Source organism: Coturnix japonica, chromosome 3 (assembly GCF_001577835.2).
Source record: "Coturnix japonica isolate 7356 chromosome 3, Coturnix japonica 2.1, whole genome shotgun sequence".
Lineage (NCBI taxonomy): Eukaryota > Metazoa > Chordata > Aves > Galliformes > Phasianidae > Coturnix > Coturnix japonica.
The window spans coordinates 46,306,698-46,325,911 of record NC_029518.1 but is presented as its reverse complement, the minus strand read 5'-3'; the positions used below and the strand labels follow the sequence as shown (position 1 = coordinate 46,325,911).

Sequence of the window (19,214 nt, the reverse complement as noted above, 5' to 3'; positions counted from 1 at the left end):
GATTTATCTGTCCTGGAGGTGCACCTCGTTGTAAGGCTGCTAACAAAACTCTGTGTGTGCAGAGAACGGGCCGACACCACTGAGAGGAGAAGATAACATGGGCATGCACATTAAAACGCGATCCCACAATACGTCCTTGACTCAAAACCTTTGCAGCTGTACCACAGCTCACGTGCTGACTTTGGTATTTGCTTCAGTGACATGATGGCACAGCAAGCTGTGCTGCGTTCTAGAATGCCTCAAAAACACAGAATTCTTCAAGAAACAGTTACAAATGAATAAATAAATAAGTAAAAAATAAATAAAGCCTCTTTCAGTTGTTACAATTTGAAATGGGAGCTGTGGGAAGCGCTCAAGGCTTCCCTCCAAGTTACTTGAAGATGGAGGAGAGAAAGGGTTAACCCTAAAGAATAAAAGAGCAGCAGCAAATCTGACTACATGTCTGAAAAAGCCTATAAAATGTTACAAGCAAAACAGGAAAGCTCGTGTTAATAATGCATAAACCAAAGAGAGGGGGGGAGCCCCCTGTTTAATGGCGCTTTATCCCCGCAGTTCACACGCACCGAGCCGTGCCTATCAATCCGCGACACCCCGCAGCAGCGCGGCCCGTTCCGCTGCCCGCCCGGGTTCTGCCCCGCGGCCCCCGAGGCGCGGCCCGCTCCTGCTGCTGCTGCCGGGCGCTACATACCAGCCCGGCTCAGCGGAGGCCATTACCCGCCCCGTCGTCATGGCGACGCTAACAGTGCGCCCGACTTCAAAGGCACGGCTGTAATGTCAGCCTGCCAGCAGCCAGACGGAGCGGTGAGGGGACCTGCCCGGGCGGCCCCAGCGACAAAAATACCCGGGCGGCTCTGCGGGCCGTTCCGCCGTCCTGAGGGTTAGCGGCGAGTCAGAGAGGGAGAAGGAAAGTAGCCTTCGCTTTTTTGTTCTAGCTTAAAAGAACAGGGATACGTGCAAGACCGATTCGGAGAGAACTGTCGCAGGGAAGGAGGAAGCTGGCGTTCAGATTTTGCCGCTGCGCAGATCCCAGCAGTACAGACTAACAGTAAGACAGAGGGACTGTCACAACTTATGCACTCTTGCCTCATCAGCACGCTCTGACCAAGCACGACACAACTGCACGTTTGGAAATCAACGCGTGGAGCAGCCCTGCAGCCCAGCAGCAGGAGGGCAGGCTGCCCAGCAGCCACCAGCTTGATTATGGCTGCTGCCAGCACGCCTTGCTGCCCTTCATGGGGTGGCACAGCTCTTGTCCCTGGGCCCGCTTCCCCTGGAGCTGCTGCTGCTCGCCTCAACCAGGGCACACAGCAGTCAGCCCCTTTGCTTCCCTCTCCATCACCCTGAAGTTCCTGCCCTCACCAGAAAGGCACATTCCCTGACAGGGCCCTGTTCTGTCATCCACATCCCCAACAGCACCATAAGGAGCACGCTTGCTCCTTTTTGCCACTGGAGCACAGCACACTGAGTAGCTAAGCCACCCTCTTCCCAGCCGAGGCACAATCCAAGGCAGCGCTTGCTGTTGGCTTTTGTCACCCACCCCTTCAAGGCTGGGACACACACATGCTTGAGCTGGGTGCAGTGCTTGAGACTAACCAATTACCCAACTGAGTTTGGAGGAGCAGCAGGGGCCTGATCAGCCTTGGCTGAACACAAATGCATGTGGGTTGTGGGTTGTGGGCTACAAAATCCAGCTTTTGACAAAACTCAGCTCATGCCATCTATTCAGGTACACACCAAGGGTACGCATAATGTTTTAAACTGCTAGAAAAACAATTCTTTTTAAAGACCAGGTATAAATAGGGCTGGGGTTTTGCTTGTTTGCTTTTGTTTTGTTTTTTTAAACTTTAACATATAGCTGATGGTGTTTCGTTTCCAAATTACACTTTACATGGATGTGGGTGGTGAGAAAAATAAAGAACATCACTCTATAGATGCTCTTAATGACTCTTCAAACCTGTAGTGTCACTGCAGACTGTAAATGACAGAAGAAGGCGCTCACCCGGCATGGCCAGCTGACTGCAGCCCTCTGACCACATCTCCATGGAAATGGAGGTCAAGCAATCAACATTATTATACAAGAGGTGAAAGTTCGTTTTTCTGGCAAAAATAAGGTAAAGGTTCTGCAGGATTATTTCAGTCTGGCCTGTACTGCTGTGAAAATAGGCATTAAAAAGCAAGCACACGTGGGGTTTTTTTGTTGGTTGGTTTGTTTGTTTGACAGGTTCTTCTGTAAACTAACCAGTAAAAACAGAAGAGCTGAAGTGTATGCAAGATGTGCCTTTCATGGGATCTGGTATGCAGCCTCTGTCTCCTTGCAAACAAGGAAGATCGCTCCATTGGCAGCCCAAATGGCCACTTGCACTTCCCAGCTGCTGACTGAGCACCAAAGAGCCCTCTGGCCAGAGGCAGATGAAGACTCTGAGCCAAAAATATTCTGTACTTTGTCATACCTCAGAATAGGAACAAAAAGGCTGTTACTGTGATTTCCAGCAAGACAAAATGTCTAACGAGCCATGCCGGAAGAATCAGCAGTCATTTAAAAACAACAGTATGGCGTGTATGCAGCCTTCCTAAGCCTTCTTTAAAAGCACAAACAAAACAAAGGGAAAGAGCAAAGACGGAGGAAAAATGGACTATAAGACAATCCAAGTGGAGCAGCAACTATGAGATGTTATTAAAAAAAACAAAACAAAACACAGATCCTAAAATTTTATAGCCCTGTTTCAATAAATCCTGAAGAACTGTGCTGAAAATTGCACTGAACAACTTCCCGTTTTTTTCCCCCACTTTCATGTAAGCATCTAATGATACAATAAACAAAGGGGATGAGGGGAAAAAAAAAACAACAAAGCTTTTATGAAGTTTTCATTAAGCACTATTATTAAAATCCTGACACGGACTGTAAATTAAACGAGGGAAAGAAAGAATCTGGAGTTTTTCTTCTGTCTCCACTGCTGTATTCTATGAAAAGCTGGTAAGGCTTTTAGTTCATTATAAAAGTCAAAATGGAAAGGTAACATTTGGAATTAAGCTTTCTTCCATATCATAATGAATTAGTTCACTAAGGCTAACATCTGCACTTAACCCATACACCATTTACCTATATAATCTTACGAAGTTATTGTGATTTTACAAGTAAATCTATGCTTGCAGTTCCTTTATTCCCATATTTCCTGAAAACAAGCGCTGGTCACACTCTCGTTTGCAGTTAAATAACAGTAAGATTGTTTTAAACATCTTTCATTACCTTTAGCACAACGCGCGTTGGCAAGATTTGTCATCTATGATACTATAAATGTAAATGCGAGCACCCGCTTTCTAGTGCTCTGACATGAAACAAGCTTTGTTCTCCTAACTAGGTCCACAACTGTGCATTCAGCAAACCGTACTAAAGCTTACGGATGCATGAAGTATTACTACATGCAAACATATCAACTTATACTCTCATGTTTGCTTATCTTTATACTACTTCCCAAAATGATGGCTTTAAAATAACATGGTGGAATACGCGCTATGAAGTGAATTTCTCTGTCGAGGGGGGAAAAAAGAAGCATGTTCATTTATAAATTCATTCCACTTAACTAAGACGTGAAATAAATGATCCAGAATGACATATTTTCCTATACTAATGCAGTTCTTCAAATGTGCCTCAAAATTCAGGCCCTAATTCTAATTTAGCACAGTAGGTCTCGTTTCATAGGCTGAGATGATTAAAAGGGTCAGCTGCAATTGTTAGCTTGGAAGGAAAGAGATCAAAAGTCTAAACACTGGGGCGCTGCAAGTAGCCTTTTCCTGATGTTGCCAGCTTTTCTATCTTGATTTCAACCCAGTACGATGCTTCACCCCCTGAAATTACATCCCCAATTAAAACAAGACCCTGTTTTATCAAGCCCTGTGAGACTGGAACCGTATTGGCATTATGGAGGAAATGGCACATATTAATTTGCACGGCGTTCAGGAAAACCAATGCGGTGAGTTATGGTGTTAACAAAGACAAATGAAGAGGAAGGCCTTTGCTTGGTGTTTTTATCTGCCTATATTTGTTCAAGGTAAACTGATAGCGGTAACCTATTTACATGTAACAAACACACATCAGAAGCACTTTTCACATGCACAGATTCTACAAAAGCCATCATGATTTGTCTTCTTCAAGGGAAGACTTCACAGTGAATCTAACACACAGCTCTAGCCAGGGAAGGAAGGTTGCAGAGAATTAAGCATTACAGAAGATGTTTTCTTGAAATCTAACATCTGAGAGAGATTTTTGAAACTGTTTCAAACTTCAGGAAAGGAAAACCAGAACAGCCTCCCACACTACAGGCCTGACTTCACTGTGATTCCAGCACAGCGCTACAGAACAAGCAATACACTACAGACACCTCGCACTTGAGCAATGATGGTACTGAACCACTAGCAATTATGGATGGACCATAAACAATCAGACAAAGCATCCTGAAACCTGGACTAAGCTTAATGCTATGAGCCGTGACCGCATGGATATCTGCTTACACAGCAACAGGACCACTCAGAAGCCAGTTTCTAATAAAGGTTAATCGTGCTCTTGGTTTTTTGTTTTTGTTTTTGTTTTTATTTTTTTTTTTGTGTTCTTTTAAAAAGGGAAAGTTGCAATAATAGCACTGGAAGCCAGCACCTCCCCAAGCAAGCAGGAGTGGAGACTAGAAGACAAAAGAAGGCATCTACTGCTAGGCTTCAGATGTTGCTGGTTGGAAGGAGGTGCTGTCTTTAGTCAGGATTATGAAATCGAGGTCACCCCTCAGGATGGCTGCTGTGCCCATGTAAGGGAGTCATTCTGGGGAAAAATAATATCCTATCTCACAGGAATACTTGAGGTAAAAATAAAGGAAAGAGAAAACATTTACAGTGTCTCAAGTACTTCCTGAAATGGTATCCGAGTAAATAATACTCTTTTGTCTTACTTCGTGTGCCAAAGGACCCCAAGGTTCCAACAGACATGAACAAAGATATGGACCAGTGAATATATCACATTTTGCAATTTATGGTACGCTGTGCTATCAACTCAAACTTTACAAACAGCCAAACCCGTAGTGAGGCTTACGAGCCTTTTTAAATGCTGTATGTTCCTACACATTGTGCGTAAAATGTTCAAAAAAAAAAATATATATATATATTTCCCAAATAATAATAATAAAAAACAACTCAACCATCCTCCAGGAATTCAGAAGTCTGAACCGTGTTTAGAACTAGGTTCCCAAATGCGTAACCTAAAAGCGTTGACTTGGAAATGGAGGCAGACTACAAGGATAGCTAAATGCAGTCGCTGTCCCTGCAGCAGGCACATCTGTGAGCTGTGCATGCAGAAGCAGCTCCACTGCTGCGGTTTCAGGTCTTGCATTCTTTAGCAATGTGGGGGGCTTCAGCTCAAGCCCTGTATCACGCTGCAGGCTCCAGTGGCATGGGGCCACCACAAGCACAGTCGGTTGCCCCTGCTGTGGGGACAGCAGCCTCCAGAGAGGGAATAGCTAAAGGGGAAAAATGCTTCAACCACCCAAATTCAATCTTGTTTCTTCAGTTCTCAAGTCCACACTAGTACTATTTTGGTATATGGAGCTGCAAAGTACAGTGAGGCAATTGCTAATGGCTTCAAAAAACATTGCAGGAAAAAACTACTAAGACTTTAATATTCCACCCAAGACAATATTGGCCTATTTAAACACAAGTTTTTGTAACATTATCCACTACTGGGATCTATAATTCCTTATCAGGTTTCCCAAGTAAGTTTCACGTAGAGGTCAAGCTAAGTATTCCTTTTCACATTTCTAATTTTTTCTAGATCCTAAATGAGTGATTTTGTATTACAAGTGTACTAAAAACACTCCAAAGTATTCTGAAAATGGGAAACTTTATGGAATAACCAAGCATTTATTATTATTTTTTAAACAGTATCTAATAAAATCAGTTGTAATGTATCAGTACCAGCCTTAACACCATTTTAAATATAAATAATGTCATCATTCTAACAGGGAAAACCAAGCAATTCTGTAAAGCTCAAAACACAAGTGATTAACAACAGGACTTTCTTTTCACATTACAAAGTTGAATAGCAAGACAGTTCAATAGTTCAAGAATCAACAGCTTTGGTTCAGCGTGTCAGTTTACCCCTACAAACACAGCATGTGCTCAGGGCTGTTCTGCACTACTTTAATCACACTTTTGCCCGAAAATGAATGTAAAACTTGGTTCTCTCAGTGAATCCATATGATCACCTACATGAAAATCTGACCACACAGAAATCAAATGTAAAAATACATGGCTGTTGGGTGGGCCAGGATCTTCAATACTACAACACTAAGTGTAAATTCGTTCTTCCATTGATATCACAGAGGGGATATTATTCCAGAGGAGCTTCAGTGGCTCATACAGGATCCGACCTGCTATGCAGACCCACTCCAGGCCATAAACAGGTTGTCACATACAGAATCTGTATGAACACAAGTACCAACCAATGCTTTGCACCTCAGAAATACATACACTCGATACCTCTGTACACACGAGTTGCACAAAACTTATCTGAGCTACAGGTTTATTACATGGAACGACAAGAGGAATGAAGAGACAAGTTAGCAACTGCACTTGATCCAGAATTAAAATGACTTGGATAAAACTGCGACTTTTTCCAACTCTATGCATAATGGCATAAGAAAAGCATTTGAGAAAGCTTAGTCGCTTCTTTGCAACTTGAAGCTTTTTTCCTTTTATTTCAGGCTTAAACAAAGTTCAGTGGGGCATCAAACTGCCTCAGTCTTAAATTACAGTCTGTACTTTAAAATAGAATGCATGCACCACATGTTCCTGAAGCTAGAGGGTGGGAGTGTTATTCACTGAAAATTGAAGGCTTGTTGAGTCAATAATCTTCTTTCAGAGAGTAACAATTTTCAGCTAAAATTTCTTGACCCAAACAAAGGAAAACAAGATCATTCAGTTATTTTACAACACTGCAGAAGAAGAAAAGCAAGTGGGGAAGAGGCACACCAGTCCTATCCTACTTGATGCAAAAACAATGGAAAATTTAATTCACAAGTATTACTTGCATTTCCTTCTTGTTCATACTCTAACCAAGTTATTTTCAGATGGAGACATGCACAGAAGCAAGTAACTACAGGACAGAGCTGTTACTATGTACTTACACATACATCTATGAACTGCCCAAGAATTACCAGGAATTCATTTAAAGGTTTCCATCTCCACACAAACCTCCTTTTTATTTTTTTCTTAAATTGGAAACAACATCCTAAATTTTAAAACACCTTAAGTTTCAATTTTCTAATTTCTTACCTGCAAAGAATCCAACGCTGTCTATAAAATGAGAGGGCTGCTACACCTTCTCTCCTTTAATACACATTTTTCCTTACTGAAGGGGTTACAGTCCTAATTAATATTTACACTGTGGTTGTGCCCACACCCTCAACCATGATCAGGGATTACTGAGCTAAGCTTTTCATGAATGTCACCGGAGTCGCTTGTCCCAGGAGTTTAACCTCTATAAAGAGAAGAGGTATTCCCTAACTATCAACTACAGTTTCTCAAACTATGCTGGGAATTCTTTTCCTGGCTTAAGACTTCAACCATCAATAGCACTTGTTCAGCGAGAATTCTCCACTCACTGGAGATGATTTTCCAGGTTACTTCGTATTCTAGAAGCTACATGAGGAATGTGAATTCCCAAACCATCCCATGCATTTCCTCACAGCCAGAAACTATTAAGATACATCCAAAATGATGCTGATCCATGAGCCAAGTATATCTAGTCTTGTATTTATAGCACACCACTAGTTCTCAACAGAGGCCTTCTGAAATCTACAATGAGAAAAGTATGCCACGCAGAAGAATGAACATCCAGCACTCTACACATCCTACACAGGCCCTCTGAAAATGAGGTAAAACACAACTGTGAAGTAGCTAACAAAGTCAGGAAGGAATTGCTGAAGTACAGTTTTCCACAGTACCAAGCATAATGAAACAAGACATCTTAAAAGGTTTACCTGTCTGAACAACAGTATGTACTATTTGAGGCCCACCTTACTTTGAAGGTTGTACACCAAACTAGAGCCAACTAGAACCAAACTTAACAACTCATAGTACTGCATAAGATACAAAGAGCATTCTACCTCTGTGCCAGCTACTGTTTTGCTTCACATGGAAATTCTTATGAAGCCTAGTGAAGAAGTGACGGCATAGAACTAAGGTGCGAACACTCCAAGTCTGAGTGAACTAGGAAAGAACCAGTTCCCTCCACTTCAGATACAACTTTCTGCCTTCAGCATCACATAGAACATGATCAGTTACACAGTGATTCAGCCACAAACTAACCCAGAAATAAAAAGAATTATTTCTGAGCTAGATCAGTTCCCTGAGTCACAGCAGTGACAGTGGAAGATGTGAGAAGGCACAGATCACACACTGTGGGCACACGGCAGGGCTGCAACCAACCTTACAGCAGAGCCAAGCAGCTGTAGGACCTCACCTATAGGCAGTGACCAAAAGAAATCAGCACAAACACTGGTTTCAAAAGCTTACCAACCTTGGGTAGGCCATTTGACCTCACACCTCAAACAAGCACAACTAGCACTGAAGGGAAAAAAGGACTATATTAAAACAGAACAAACTAAAAAACCCCAATATCTGTCTAAAATGACTTTCCCAATGATGCCAGTAATAATAAAATTCATTCACATTTTCTGCCCTTCATTCTACCAACACAGTGCAACATGAACATGGACCAAATTACTTATTACGGCAAAACAAAGCATTTGTCTTTGCAGACGCACACACACAGCCAATGCTGACATAAGCTCCTTTCTTGCAACAGCAAATTTGCAGATATATCATCTGGAAGGCTTTTCCTACAAGTCTGCTCTATCTTTCCCACAATAGCAGAAGTGTGTATTTTGTATTATCCCTTAAATCTCAGTAAATATATTCTGTAGTAGCTGTTCTCCAGACAATTGCATTCAGGCTTCTCCCCCTTTATTCTTCCACTCTAATAGGGAACAGTTTCTGTTTATTACTTCCTTTCCTTCACAGAGTACCTAACTCCCATGTTTTCTCAAAAGCTTGAGATTTCCTTCTAATTGTGACCCCAACAAAAGTGCTCAGAGCACTATTCTGTGCAACTTTTCATTTGGGCTCTCGGTGACTCCACATGGTAAAAGACCTCTGGGTCAAACCCTTCAGATATCAGAGCATTTAGGAGAAGGAAAGCAAGCATTGTATAGAATCTGTCAGGCCATTAGAAGTAGCTAATAAAGCCATATTTTGTTTGTAGCCATTTGTTACCAACCCACATTACAAATTTGTCTGCTTTGAACTTTATGGGAACGTTCATGCCAGGACTTTTATATACAACGTGTGAAGGAAACGGAACAACCATTGAGCTGTTTAGCTGTGCTTACTGTGACACGAACCTACTGAAAAAACTCTAAAAGGATGACACAAGTCAGCATTCAGTGCTGCAAAAAGTGGCCAGCTCCTCTTCAAACCCATCAAAGGGAAACTCTTTTTTTCTAAGCCACATCAGAGAGCACCATTCAGCATTTAGCATTACATCTCTTTTGTTGTTTTTAGAGATTGGTATAAGCTTGCTATGTAGCTGCTGTGATTTTACACAATGCCCTTAAGAAATAAAAAGATAACGGGCAAATTGTATAAATATCAGAATACCATGAAACAAAACATACCCAAATTTTATTAAAAGCGTAACACCACTGCTCTCATTTCAAGCTTTAATATACAAAGACTTACTGACTACCCTCGAGAACTGCATTATCTTGAAAACAAGCTTAAGAAGCCACATTTAGCATCCCAAAATGACACTGTAACTAGGAATACTAAATGAGGAATAGTGATCACTGAATTTCATAACCAGCGGAAAACTGAATGCAGGCCTCTTGCTCATGGGGAAAAATACTGTTTATATGGTCAAGCCATCCTTATCCCCAGTAATAGGTATTGTATTCAAGTTACATTCACTCTCCCCATACTCTTAATGCATGGACTATTCCTCAGTTCTAAGACATTTGCTTTGGAAGTAAGTGAGTTTGCTCACAGTACCAAAAACACAATGTCTCAATATATGAAGGGTTCCAGTTGTTTTTAAATTTGGCTAGCCATAATTCCTCCCATTTTCCTCCCTACCCAAATGGAGGTTGGGGTGCTCGGTATGTAAGCTTTCCAGAAGTGAGGGCTCTGAATAACAGCACGTACAACAAACCTACTGTATAAGCTACACCGCCAAAATGGTTAACATTCACTGTTAATACCATCAGCTTACTCATATCTCGAATAATAATGAGCTACTAAATATACCGAACACTTAGGGACACAGATAATACCCAACAGTCTGCTTAGATACTATGGTGATGGAGGTAGGACAGAACATGGATTAAAAGTAGGACGATTGTTTAAGAAAAAACACTGGCAAATTAAAACATTATTTAATAAATAACTAGTTCTATCTATCCTAATAAACACTGCTCATGAGAAATTGAGGTAACAAGTCCATTTTAATAAAACTGTTTGTTTTTTTTTTTCAATAGTTGTTGCTTAAAGAGTTTAAATAGCAGTTGCCTCCTGTTTTTAAAGTAATTGCCAGCACTCATTTCTGAGACCTGTTCAGAGAAGCTGGTCTTAAAAAAGGTTTCCTGTCAAATTAACACTGGTTCAAAGTAAACAGATAGGTCTTCTCACACCAGTTTTCATAGCTTCTCCTGAAGCAGGCATGTCTCAAACATCATGTAAAGAATTTGTGGCATATGTACTCTCCTGGGGGCCTAAGATATAACTTTAAATGCTGCGAAGATGTTTATTACCCTACTTTTAAGAACTGACAATATTGCCATGTGTCAGAGGGAAAGTATACAACAAACTGCCAGACTTCACACATACATTTGGTGTTTTGGTAGGTAAACTTTTCAGAAGAATCTCTCTGCTACCTGGAAATTAATGCCCAGTAATCTGGTGGAAACGTTCTATAGGTTTGCAGTACATTATTCTGAGCTAAACGTCACAAAGCATATAAACAGTTCTGCCTTTCAAGCTCAATGTAACATATTCATGTTGGTTGAAATTCTGGCTGTTGCTCTACCAGCAAACAAGAAAATCTCCAAACCAGCAACAGCACACAGAGGCAAAGCCAAGGAGTACTTTGGCAATTACAGTAAAATAAGACCTTCAATAACACAAGTACCTGCAATATCTTTGCAAAGTGTATTAACACGTGCTGTTTCCCCCACAGCAGAAAGCAGAGAGCTCCAAAAACAAAGAAAGGTTACTCCAAAATAATCTCCCAATCAAATAATCAACCTAGTCTGAGTATAACTGCCATTCCCTCTACTACACTTCTGTCTGTAGTAGTAGACCACCACAGAATTAACATGTCAAACTCATTATTTATGCTTAAGGTTTGGATCAAATAACTCATGATGTCAGCATTCTAAATCAAAATACACTGAAATTCATGGAAAACGGCACAGAAAAAAGCCTCCTCCTCATCAGATTGTTTTGTGCAAGTACAGAATTCCTAAAGCCCAAAAGAAATATCTATCTATTTCCTCTATGCAAATTTCAACGTGCACAAATACAAAACATGGATGTGGATAGTGACATTTTGAACAGCACAACCCCTAAGCTACGTCCACCACTCATATACAGGCTCTCATCAGCCTGTGAACAGCCTTCTTTATTATTTAAAAATGTCGCACACTAAGAAAAACATTAACTTCTTACTGGTAAGCTCGATGGTCTTTCTTGCTGGATTAGGTTCAAGTCTTCATGGTTAGGCTTTCCTGGGGCCATAGGGGGTTGAGATCTGGTTCCATAGCCTTCCTGAGACATGTCCTGCAAAAACAGTTGTAACAATTAACTTGACTGAGTAATTACAATTAAATTCAAATAAGGGTAAAAATATAACGACTGCAATTAAAAAGCTAAAAAATAAACACCAAGTTTTTGCTAGTTAAACCTCCTTGGAAAATATCCATAGGCACCCCTACGACTGACAGAGTTCTTGAAGAAATCCCTGTGGTAGATTTGTAGACAGATGTGTAGATGGCATTGAATCAGGCCACCAGTAGACAGATCAACACATGCCAACAAACAACAACAACAAACCTGCTCCGCCAATGACCCCCTGTACCACAAAAAAGAAATGAACACCAAGTAGTCAAAACTTTCATCCTACTCTTAGATGAGTTACCAAGCCTTCTGATAAAATACTGAGCGAGGGAGAAGGACTAGTCTGCAAATAAAGTTGTAGCACTGCTGTGTCATCAGATGCCTGTAACAAGCCTGGATTTACCATCACTGTGACTGACATGGCTTTCAAAAGTTGCCTATCAAATGGTGGTAAAGATCACATCTGCTGGAGATGTGTTGCATCCAATAGCTTGGAAGGAAATATTTAATTGAAAGTCGCTCCAAAACCTGTACTAGCAACCGAGGGATTTCCCTCCCCGTGCAAGCCCAAGCAGTCTTAGGTAATGGCCTGGCACCAGCCCCACTGCAAAGGGGCCAGTGGGGCCAAACAACCCTCTCCCACCCCATATCCCACAGCACAAACTTACTTGACGAGCAATGTACTTGCCTATTACAAAGCCCTAGATTCAGGCTTCACTGTAGCTGCTATACTTCACATTAGCAGCCCCTACACTAACTCAGCAAGGAAAACAACAGAAAGCGCAATACCTCCTTCAGCATGGGTAACTGGCAAGGAAAGCTGAAAAACCAGTTCTTGACTGCTGGAAAAAGATATCACACCTTAAAGGTTTTTTCTTTGTTGTTTCTAAGTTGTTCCATTCTCTTTTCCCCTTCCCAAGCATACTGGAGGTGAATTTGCTCCAGTCATCCCTTTGCATCTAATGCTTCCATCAATGCCTGCAAGGGGCCAGGCAAGGGAGGACAGGGTGGGACAAGGAGCCTTCCCTGTGCCACCCCCACCTGCACTGTGCGATCACACTGATGCTGCTTGCAGAGGCTGCTCTTGCAGTCAAGTGTCCGTATCCACACAAGTTATTGCTCGCACGCAGCCTGCACAGACCAGTCGCCTTGCAGAGCAGGAAAGTGTTCTGCCTCATTTTGAGCCCTGCTGCTAAGAGAGACATTTGTTAACAGCCACACTGCTTCCATTCAGCTCCTTCCATTGCTTTGGGCTCTCCTGAGTTACTTCAAGGGATTCAGAAAACTCAGGGAGGCTCGTAAAACAAAACCCGGCAAAGCTGGTCGGATGTAAACCCAATGATGAGAGATCCGATCCACAAGCCTGTGCCAAGCCAAATCAAGAAGCACTTAAAAGGCCAGCACTTCAATGTGGTTACCAGCAGAGGGTAACAATTAGGCTTAGGGGTGACAAAGGCTGATGGCTGAATGATGATTATCCCCTGTGACCCCCCGCACGCCCTCCGCCCAGACCTCCACTTGTCACACAGCTCTCCTGCTGCGCGCACCAGCAGGTTCCTGTGGATTAGTGGCGAGGTTTAAAACCAACAAACGGCACAAGGCCACCATTCAGCAGCCTTCACCCTGCCACAAAGGAGGAGAAAGGTGCAGGACAGCTTCACAATAGGCAAACAAATGAGCAAACCTCTGCTTTCCCCCTCATTTCAAAACACACGCGCACTCGCGCACACGCACACAGCTGTTGTTCCTGTGCAGATGCCTGTAACAAACCCCGCCACCGAGATCCAGGCTCCCAGGTTACCTCTCTGTGTGCTTCTCTAATTCTTTACAGATGGAAAAAATACCAAACAAGAACCATTTGTAGGAAAAGCAACAGAAACAAAAGCAAAAATTATCCAGAAATGACAAAGTGGTTAAAAAGAAAAAAGGTAAATGGAATATTTGCTTGGGAGACATCATCCTAGAAACACAATTACTCCTTTTTTCTTAAGAGAGTAAGTACCTCTAAGTTTGAGGCACAGGAATCTTCCTGAGGAAGAGTGCATGGGATTGTGTGTACAGTTTTCTATGTTTATACATATGTGCTGTCCAACAAAACCGTCAACCTACATAATAAACATGGTGACCGTTAAATCATAGCACGTTACCCTAAGAGGTTGGTTTCATAACCAATGTGGTGCTTAATTTCACTCTCCCTGAAAAAACAGGAGAGAGAAAATCCCTATAGTCTTCCTTCAGTTCTTCATGTTGGAAATGTTGTTAACATACAGTGTATTACTGGATAGATAAAATGGATTTTGAGAAAGAAATAAAACATAAGGACAGAGGTATTAGGGTAAATTGTCCATCACTGAAGAAATGCACATTCTCACTTTCCGTTTTGATAGGTCATATTTCTTTCTAGCGTCGAGGGATGGATTTATCAGGAAATGATGGGAGGGAATTAAGGGAAAAGGAAACATATAGCTACGTGTATGCTACAGACATGGCCACAAGTCCCCCACTGATATCAGAGCTCAGTCTTCTCCCAAGATCCCTGATTGTTTTCCTTTGATTTCCAGTATTTCATCCAACAGCGATACCATCTTTCAAAGCTGTGATTTTTTATGAATCACAGAAAACCCTTCCGCCCATAGAAGACAAGTATGTGAGTACAACACAGAGGAATCCAAGCTTTCATAAACAGAAGGCTACAAGTTTCCACTCAGAACTTCCCAAATTGGCACAAATCCAATCATATCATAGCTGGTATAGCACAAACTGTCAACAAAGTTGTAAAATAACTAAAAGCAGGGTTTCCCCCATCAGATTTTATAAAAGGCGCTTGGAGAAATAATCAGCAAGTCATAAACATGTACTCTGAATATCTGAAGTATAACCTGCTTTAAAAAAATATCTTTATTCTGTGAAATAGGTAAACTAAAAAAAAATTAACATGCCGATGTATACACAGTCTAAAATCTACATATTGGTTAAGTTGTCCAGACATCCGTCATTAACAATTATTGTATTATTATGGACAATAACAATAACCAACTGCTTATCATCCACAGAGCCAGTTATTTACCTCCTGGGTGTATATTTTTAGCTTGCGCTACAATTACAATTTGTGCTGGCACATGGAGCTCATGAGGTGTAGTCTGAGGAAGAAAGAGGAAGGTATTTTCTTAGCTCTTGCTCTCTGATACTGTATGTATTTTACAAACCTTTTGTCTTTAATTCTGGTATGGAGTGTCACTAACCCAGAGGTTTCAAGTGAAAAAACAGGGCTGCAGGGACATCAAAGGCTCCTTGTTCTTACCTCCCCCACTCTTGTAGCTGGGTACCAACATCATACTGTGCTGGGTCTTCACATGACCACTCTGTAAAAAGGCGCAACTTAAAGCTTGCCAAAGACTAAATCCCTGCCTCCCAGCTTTGTTCATTGAGCAGGACTGGACTGGGAAAGGTTGGGTGTTTCTACCCATCACTAAATTGCAGCTCAAGTCAACTGCACAGCAACCATTCTGGAGCCAACCACAGATAGACAACCTTTTCCTTTGTGATGAGCAAAACTAGCGTCATGCTCCTGATCCCTACATGGACTTAGTTTAAAACAAGCAAGTCTATCCACATTCATGTTTTCTCTGCAAAATTGAATGAATGCAGCACTAGTAATGCACAAAGCCATGCAGATGAAAACATGCTCTTGTTTTAAGTTCTGCTAAAGAAGATCTAATTATGATACAGCACGATTTTATTTTTTTTTTAAATGGGTAATGAAAACATAGTAAAATCATTAATGTTTTAGGGAAACCACATTTAAAGGAAGGCCGAGTGAGAAATATCACTCAGGCTTTATCCGCTTCTGTTGCAGCAAATTGCAGAGGGATAACATGATCACTCAGGATGGTAAGTACCGCGATGGTTAAATTGAAGCAAAATTATTTATGGAAAATAATATACTACTCTTACATTTGAAAAGTCCATTAAAAACTATTTTAGTGCTTGCATCCTTGTTTTAGTTAGTTTATCCCTTAGAAGACTTCAACTATGAGAGCACTGAATTCTACAGCAACGTGACAACAGCAGAATTGAAACCAAACGTTCATTTTTTTCCCTACACCACTTGAGAATGGAGGTCAGGTCCCAGTTAAACAGTCAAGATAAATATACAGCTCTACTACACAAGATCATTTTACTCATCTCTGAAGGGATACTATGGAATAGAAAAAAAAGGCAAGTTATGTGTTAATGGCTATAGAAAGACACACCTTGTTATCACTTAGCAAACTATCTTTGTGTGCTGTGTCATTAAATACAGACCAAGACATTTATCTTTCTTTTCACCCTCTCATTCAAAAAGCTACAATAAAAAAAATATTCCTTACCTAAATGGAAGTATATCCCTATACAACCAACTTTGAGCTCAATCCTTGTACCTGAGACATCAACTCCCAAGTTGTTCATGGCTTGACAGCATAAGAAAAGCAGCCAAACTGTTAAGAGGAACATTGCAGGTAAGGATGCACTCAGGAAAAAATGTTATGCCTGGGGCACAAGCAACACTGATGTTCATGGAAGCAGGTAACAGAATGCAGTCCTGTGGGGAACGGTCTACAAAGGACGAGAACACTTTCACTCTAACAACTTACTGTTTCCTATATCACCTTTTAAAGCTAATTTAAATATAATATACAATGGGAATACCGTTTTGTTTTGTTTTTTTTTTTCCCTTCATGATCCCTGTTACTGCAGAATGACAACCAATCTAAGTCTCAAGACACAGGAGGGAAAATAAAACAAAGTAATTCTTCCCTCAACTGCTAGCTGTTACAAATTATAGTTACCTTAATTAAGCAAATACATGATTTAAGGCTAAGTCCATAAACCATCAAAATACTCAAGAAGTTATTAGAAACTCAGATTACGTATCTACAGAGGGTTTCTTTCCCAGCAGAATACACTGAAAATGCGCACAGGGTCAAAAATAGCGTCCCTCATCCTAGAGGAAGGAAGTTATTTGTTTCGACAGATTAGTTTAAGTCACATATCAGGTAATCTGAGACAACTAACATGAAAGATGAGTCCCTCTTCCTAAACATTCTAGTCCATTTTTGCATACGTCTTGTCTATATGGCCTCCAGGAGCCACATTAAGCTGGTGATGCAGGAAGAGCTCAAAGATGAAATCATTCTCTGAAACCCTTATCTTGCTATTCTCCTTCCCCCACTGGTGCATTCTACGGATCACAGAGCATATCAGTAGTGGATTTAATCAGAAACAAGACATTTCCTCTAGTTTTCTTCTCCCACACTTGTAACATTCCACATGAAAAAATAAAAATGCAAGTTTGATGTTTGAATTAAAATGTGACTTTCACACTGCGCAGCCGATAAATGGCTGTCAATTCTTAATTTACAGGCAAAAAAACCCCACCAGTATAGCTTCCCTTTGTTCTACAGATGAAACATTCAAGTGTGAATAAAGAGATGAGAGCAAACCTGAAGATGTAATCTGGGAAATACAAATATAACTTGGAAGTGAGGGGTAAAGCAAGTGTTTTATTTCCACAAATCTTCCCATTTTTACAAAGCTTTCTGAACTTTTCCTAAAAAACCCTACAAGGCCAGGCCATGCAACCACACTTCCATTTTCTACGCCCACTATTTCCTTTCCCTGCCCATCCTTTAAGTGACAAAGCTATATTTAAAAGAAGAACGAACAAAGAAAAGAGAGCGGTAGCTCTCACGTGTCCTATTCTGTCTTTCAGGGCAAACCACCACATGAGCATGATGATGTAGAGGTCTTGTGCCACTCAGTGTCCTGCCCTGCCTTCCTACAGCTCTGAGATCTCCAGCAGCCCAAAGGCACTGAGGGGGGCTGCCAGTCCCAGGGGAGCACTGTGAGCTGAAAGCAATGGAGGGCTGAAATGGAGCAGAACTTCAAACGCCATCTCCTCCAAGTTGGTGGCCCCAGAGGGGCAAGAGCTGTACCCAGATGCCCACTGGGGTGGAGGAGGCTCTGGGAGCATATGGCTGGCTGGCAGAAACCAGGTCAGGAGACTGCCTGCAGCTTACTGGGTGCTGAAACCCTGCAGCCAATTTAAGGAATAAAGAGAAAAGCTGCACTGAGGGCAGCTGCTACCTCCAGGCAAACAGAGCAAGGGACCTAGAGACAGGACTTCCGTGCTTGAGGCTGAGAAACATCTTTGCAGCATTTTCTTTAGGGCCATCTTTATGAGCCAAGATTTCACCCAAAGGCTCATGAAAACCTGCTACTGTAAGGAGGAGCTGCAAGCAGCACTCAGAACATTACAGTGTGGTCACATCAAACAGGTAGTGATGAGGGGCTTTGGTTATTTGTTTGTTCTTTTGTTTGTTTTCCTTCCCTAAATATACAGCTATATTATGTTACAGACAACACCTATAACAGTTCAGACACCCATCAGGTTTTCCCCTAGTACTCCACCACACAGAGCATCTAAGAAGAAACGACTGACATGAGGTTTGACTACTGTTCAACAACAGGAGAATCCTAAGAAATGGAAGTGAAATTAAGATGAAGAAAAATCTGTCATAATTTTGGCATGGAGGGTTTTCTCAGCCCAACCCTACTACCTGGGTTAACTTAAATTGCTGAAATGCGAGGGGGTTACTGTGGCACATTTGGGGCTGCCGGAGGCAGAGCATTAGCTGTGTTAGTGTCCTCTCTAGCTCTGCAGTCTGTGGAAAAAGAGCACCATAAGAGCACAGGAACCATTAAATCCAGCCACCACATGGAACAATTCTACTCCAATGAATAGAAAGTGTGCAGAAAGTTTGAGAAAGAGAACAACCATTTACAGGTGGAAGCACCCAGCAGCAGAAGCAATTCAATGGATTGCACAACACAACAGTACAAGCCAACACAAGGAAACTATTTCTTTCATCTTTGTGATAGAAAAGCCTTCAACACCATCACCACAACCACAATGTTTTCAATACAAAGTATTCCCAACTGGGCAGCTGTTGGGAGTAGCTCAGAATGGGAGGGTGTGGAGAGCAAATAGTGAAAACTTAAACCTCTTCTGTGACCAGACCACTGGTCTTCAACACATCAGTGCAAAACAAAACAAATCAAACCAAAACTGCGACACTCACTAAATGTTGGTAAAGGATTTCTAGGAAATAAAGGAACAAGAAACCTCTCTTTCTTCATGAAGATTACAGAGCAAGACCTTTGTGAACTCCGTAGGCAGAGAGCCAGAAAACATAAAGCCTTTATACCTACATTTCATTTTTTATCTAAAAATACATACACAA

At 41.5% G+C, this 19,214-nt stretch overlaps 1 protein-coding gene and 1 long non-coding RNA gene across 10 annotated transcripts in view; one reads left to right on the top strand and one right to left on the bottom strand.

Moving 5' to 3' along the window:
* ARID1B (AT-rich interaction domain 1B) overlaps positions 1-19,214 on the bottom strand; it is a 310,448-nt gene that overhangs the window by 206,624 nt on the left and 84,610 nt on the right. For all 9 annotated transcript variants that reach the window (XM_015858267.2, XM_015858262.2, XM_015858265.2 and 6 more), the window contains exon 4: positions 11,764-11,874. In XM_015858267.2, the coding sequence (XP_015713753.1) occupies positions 11,764-11,874 (111 nt within the window). The remainder of the gene's footprint in view (positions 1-11,763; positions 11,875-19,214) is intronic.
* On the top strand, positions 814-4,933 carry LOC116653233. The gene is made up of 3 exons (XR_004306763.1): positions 814-1,045; positions 1,961-2,111; positions 2,222-4,933. It is a non-coding gene; the product is annotated as an uncharacterized LOC116653233 (long non-coding RNA).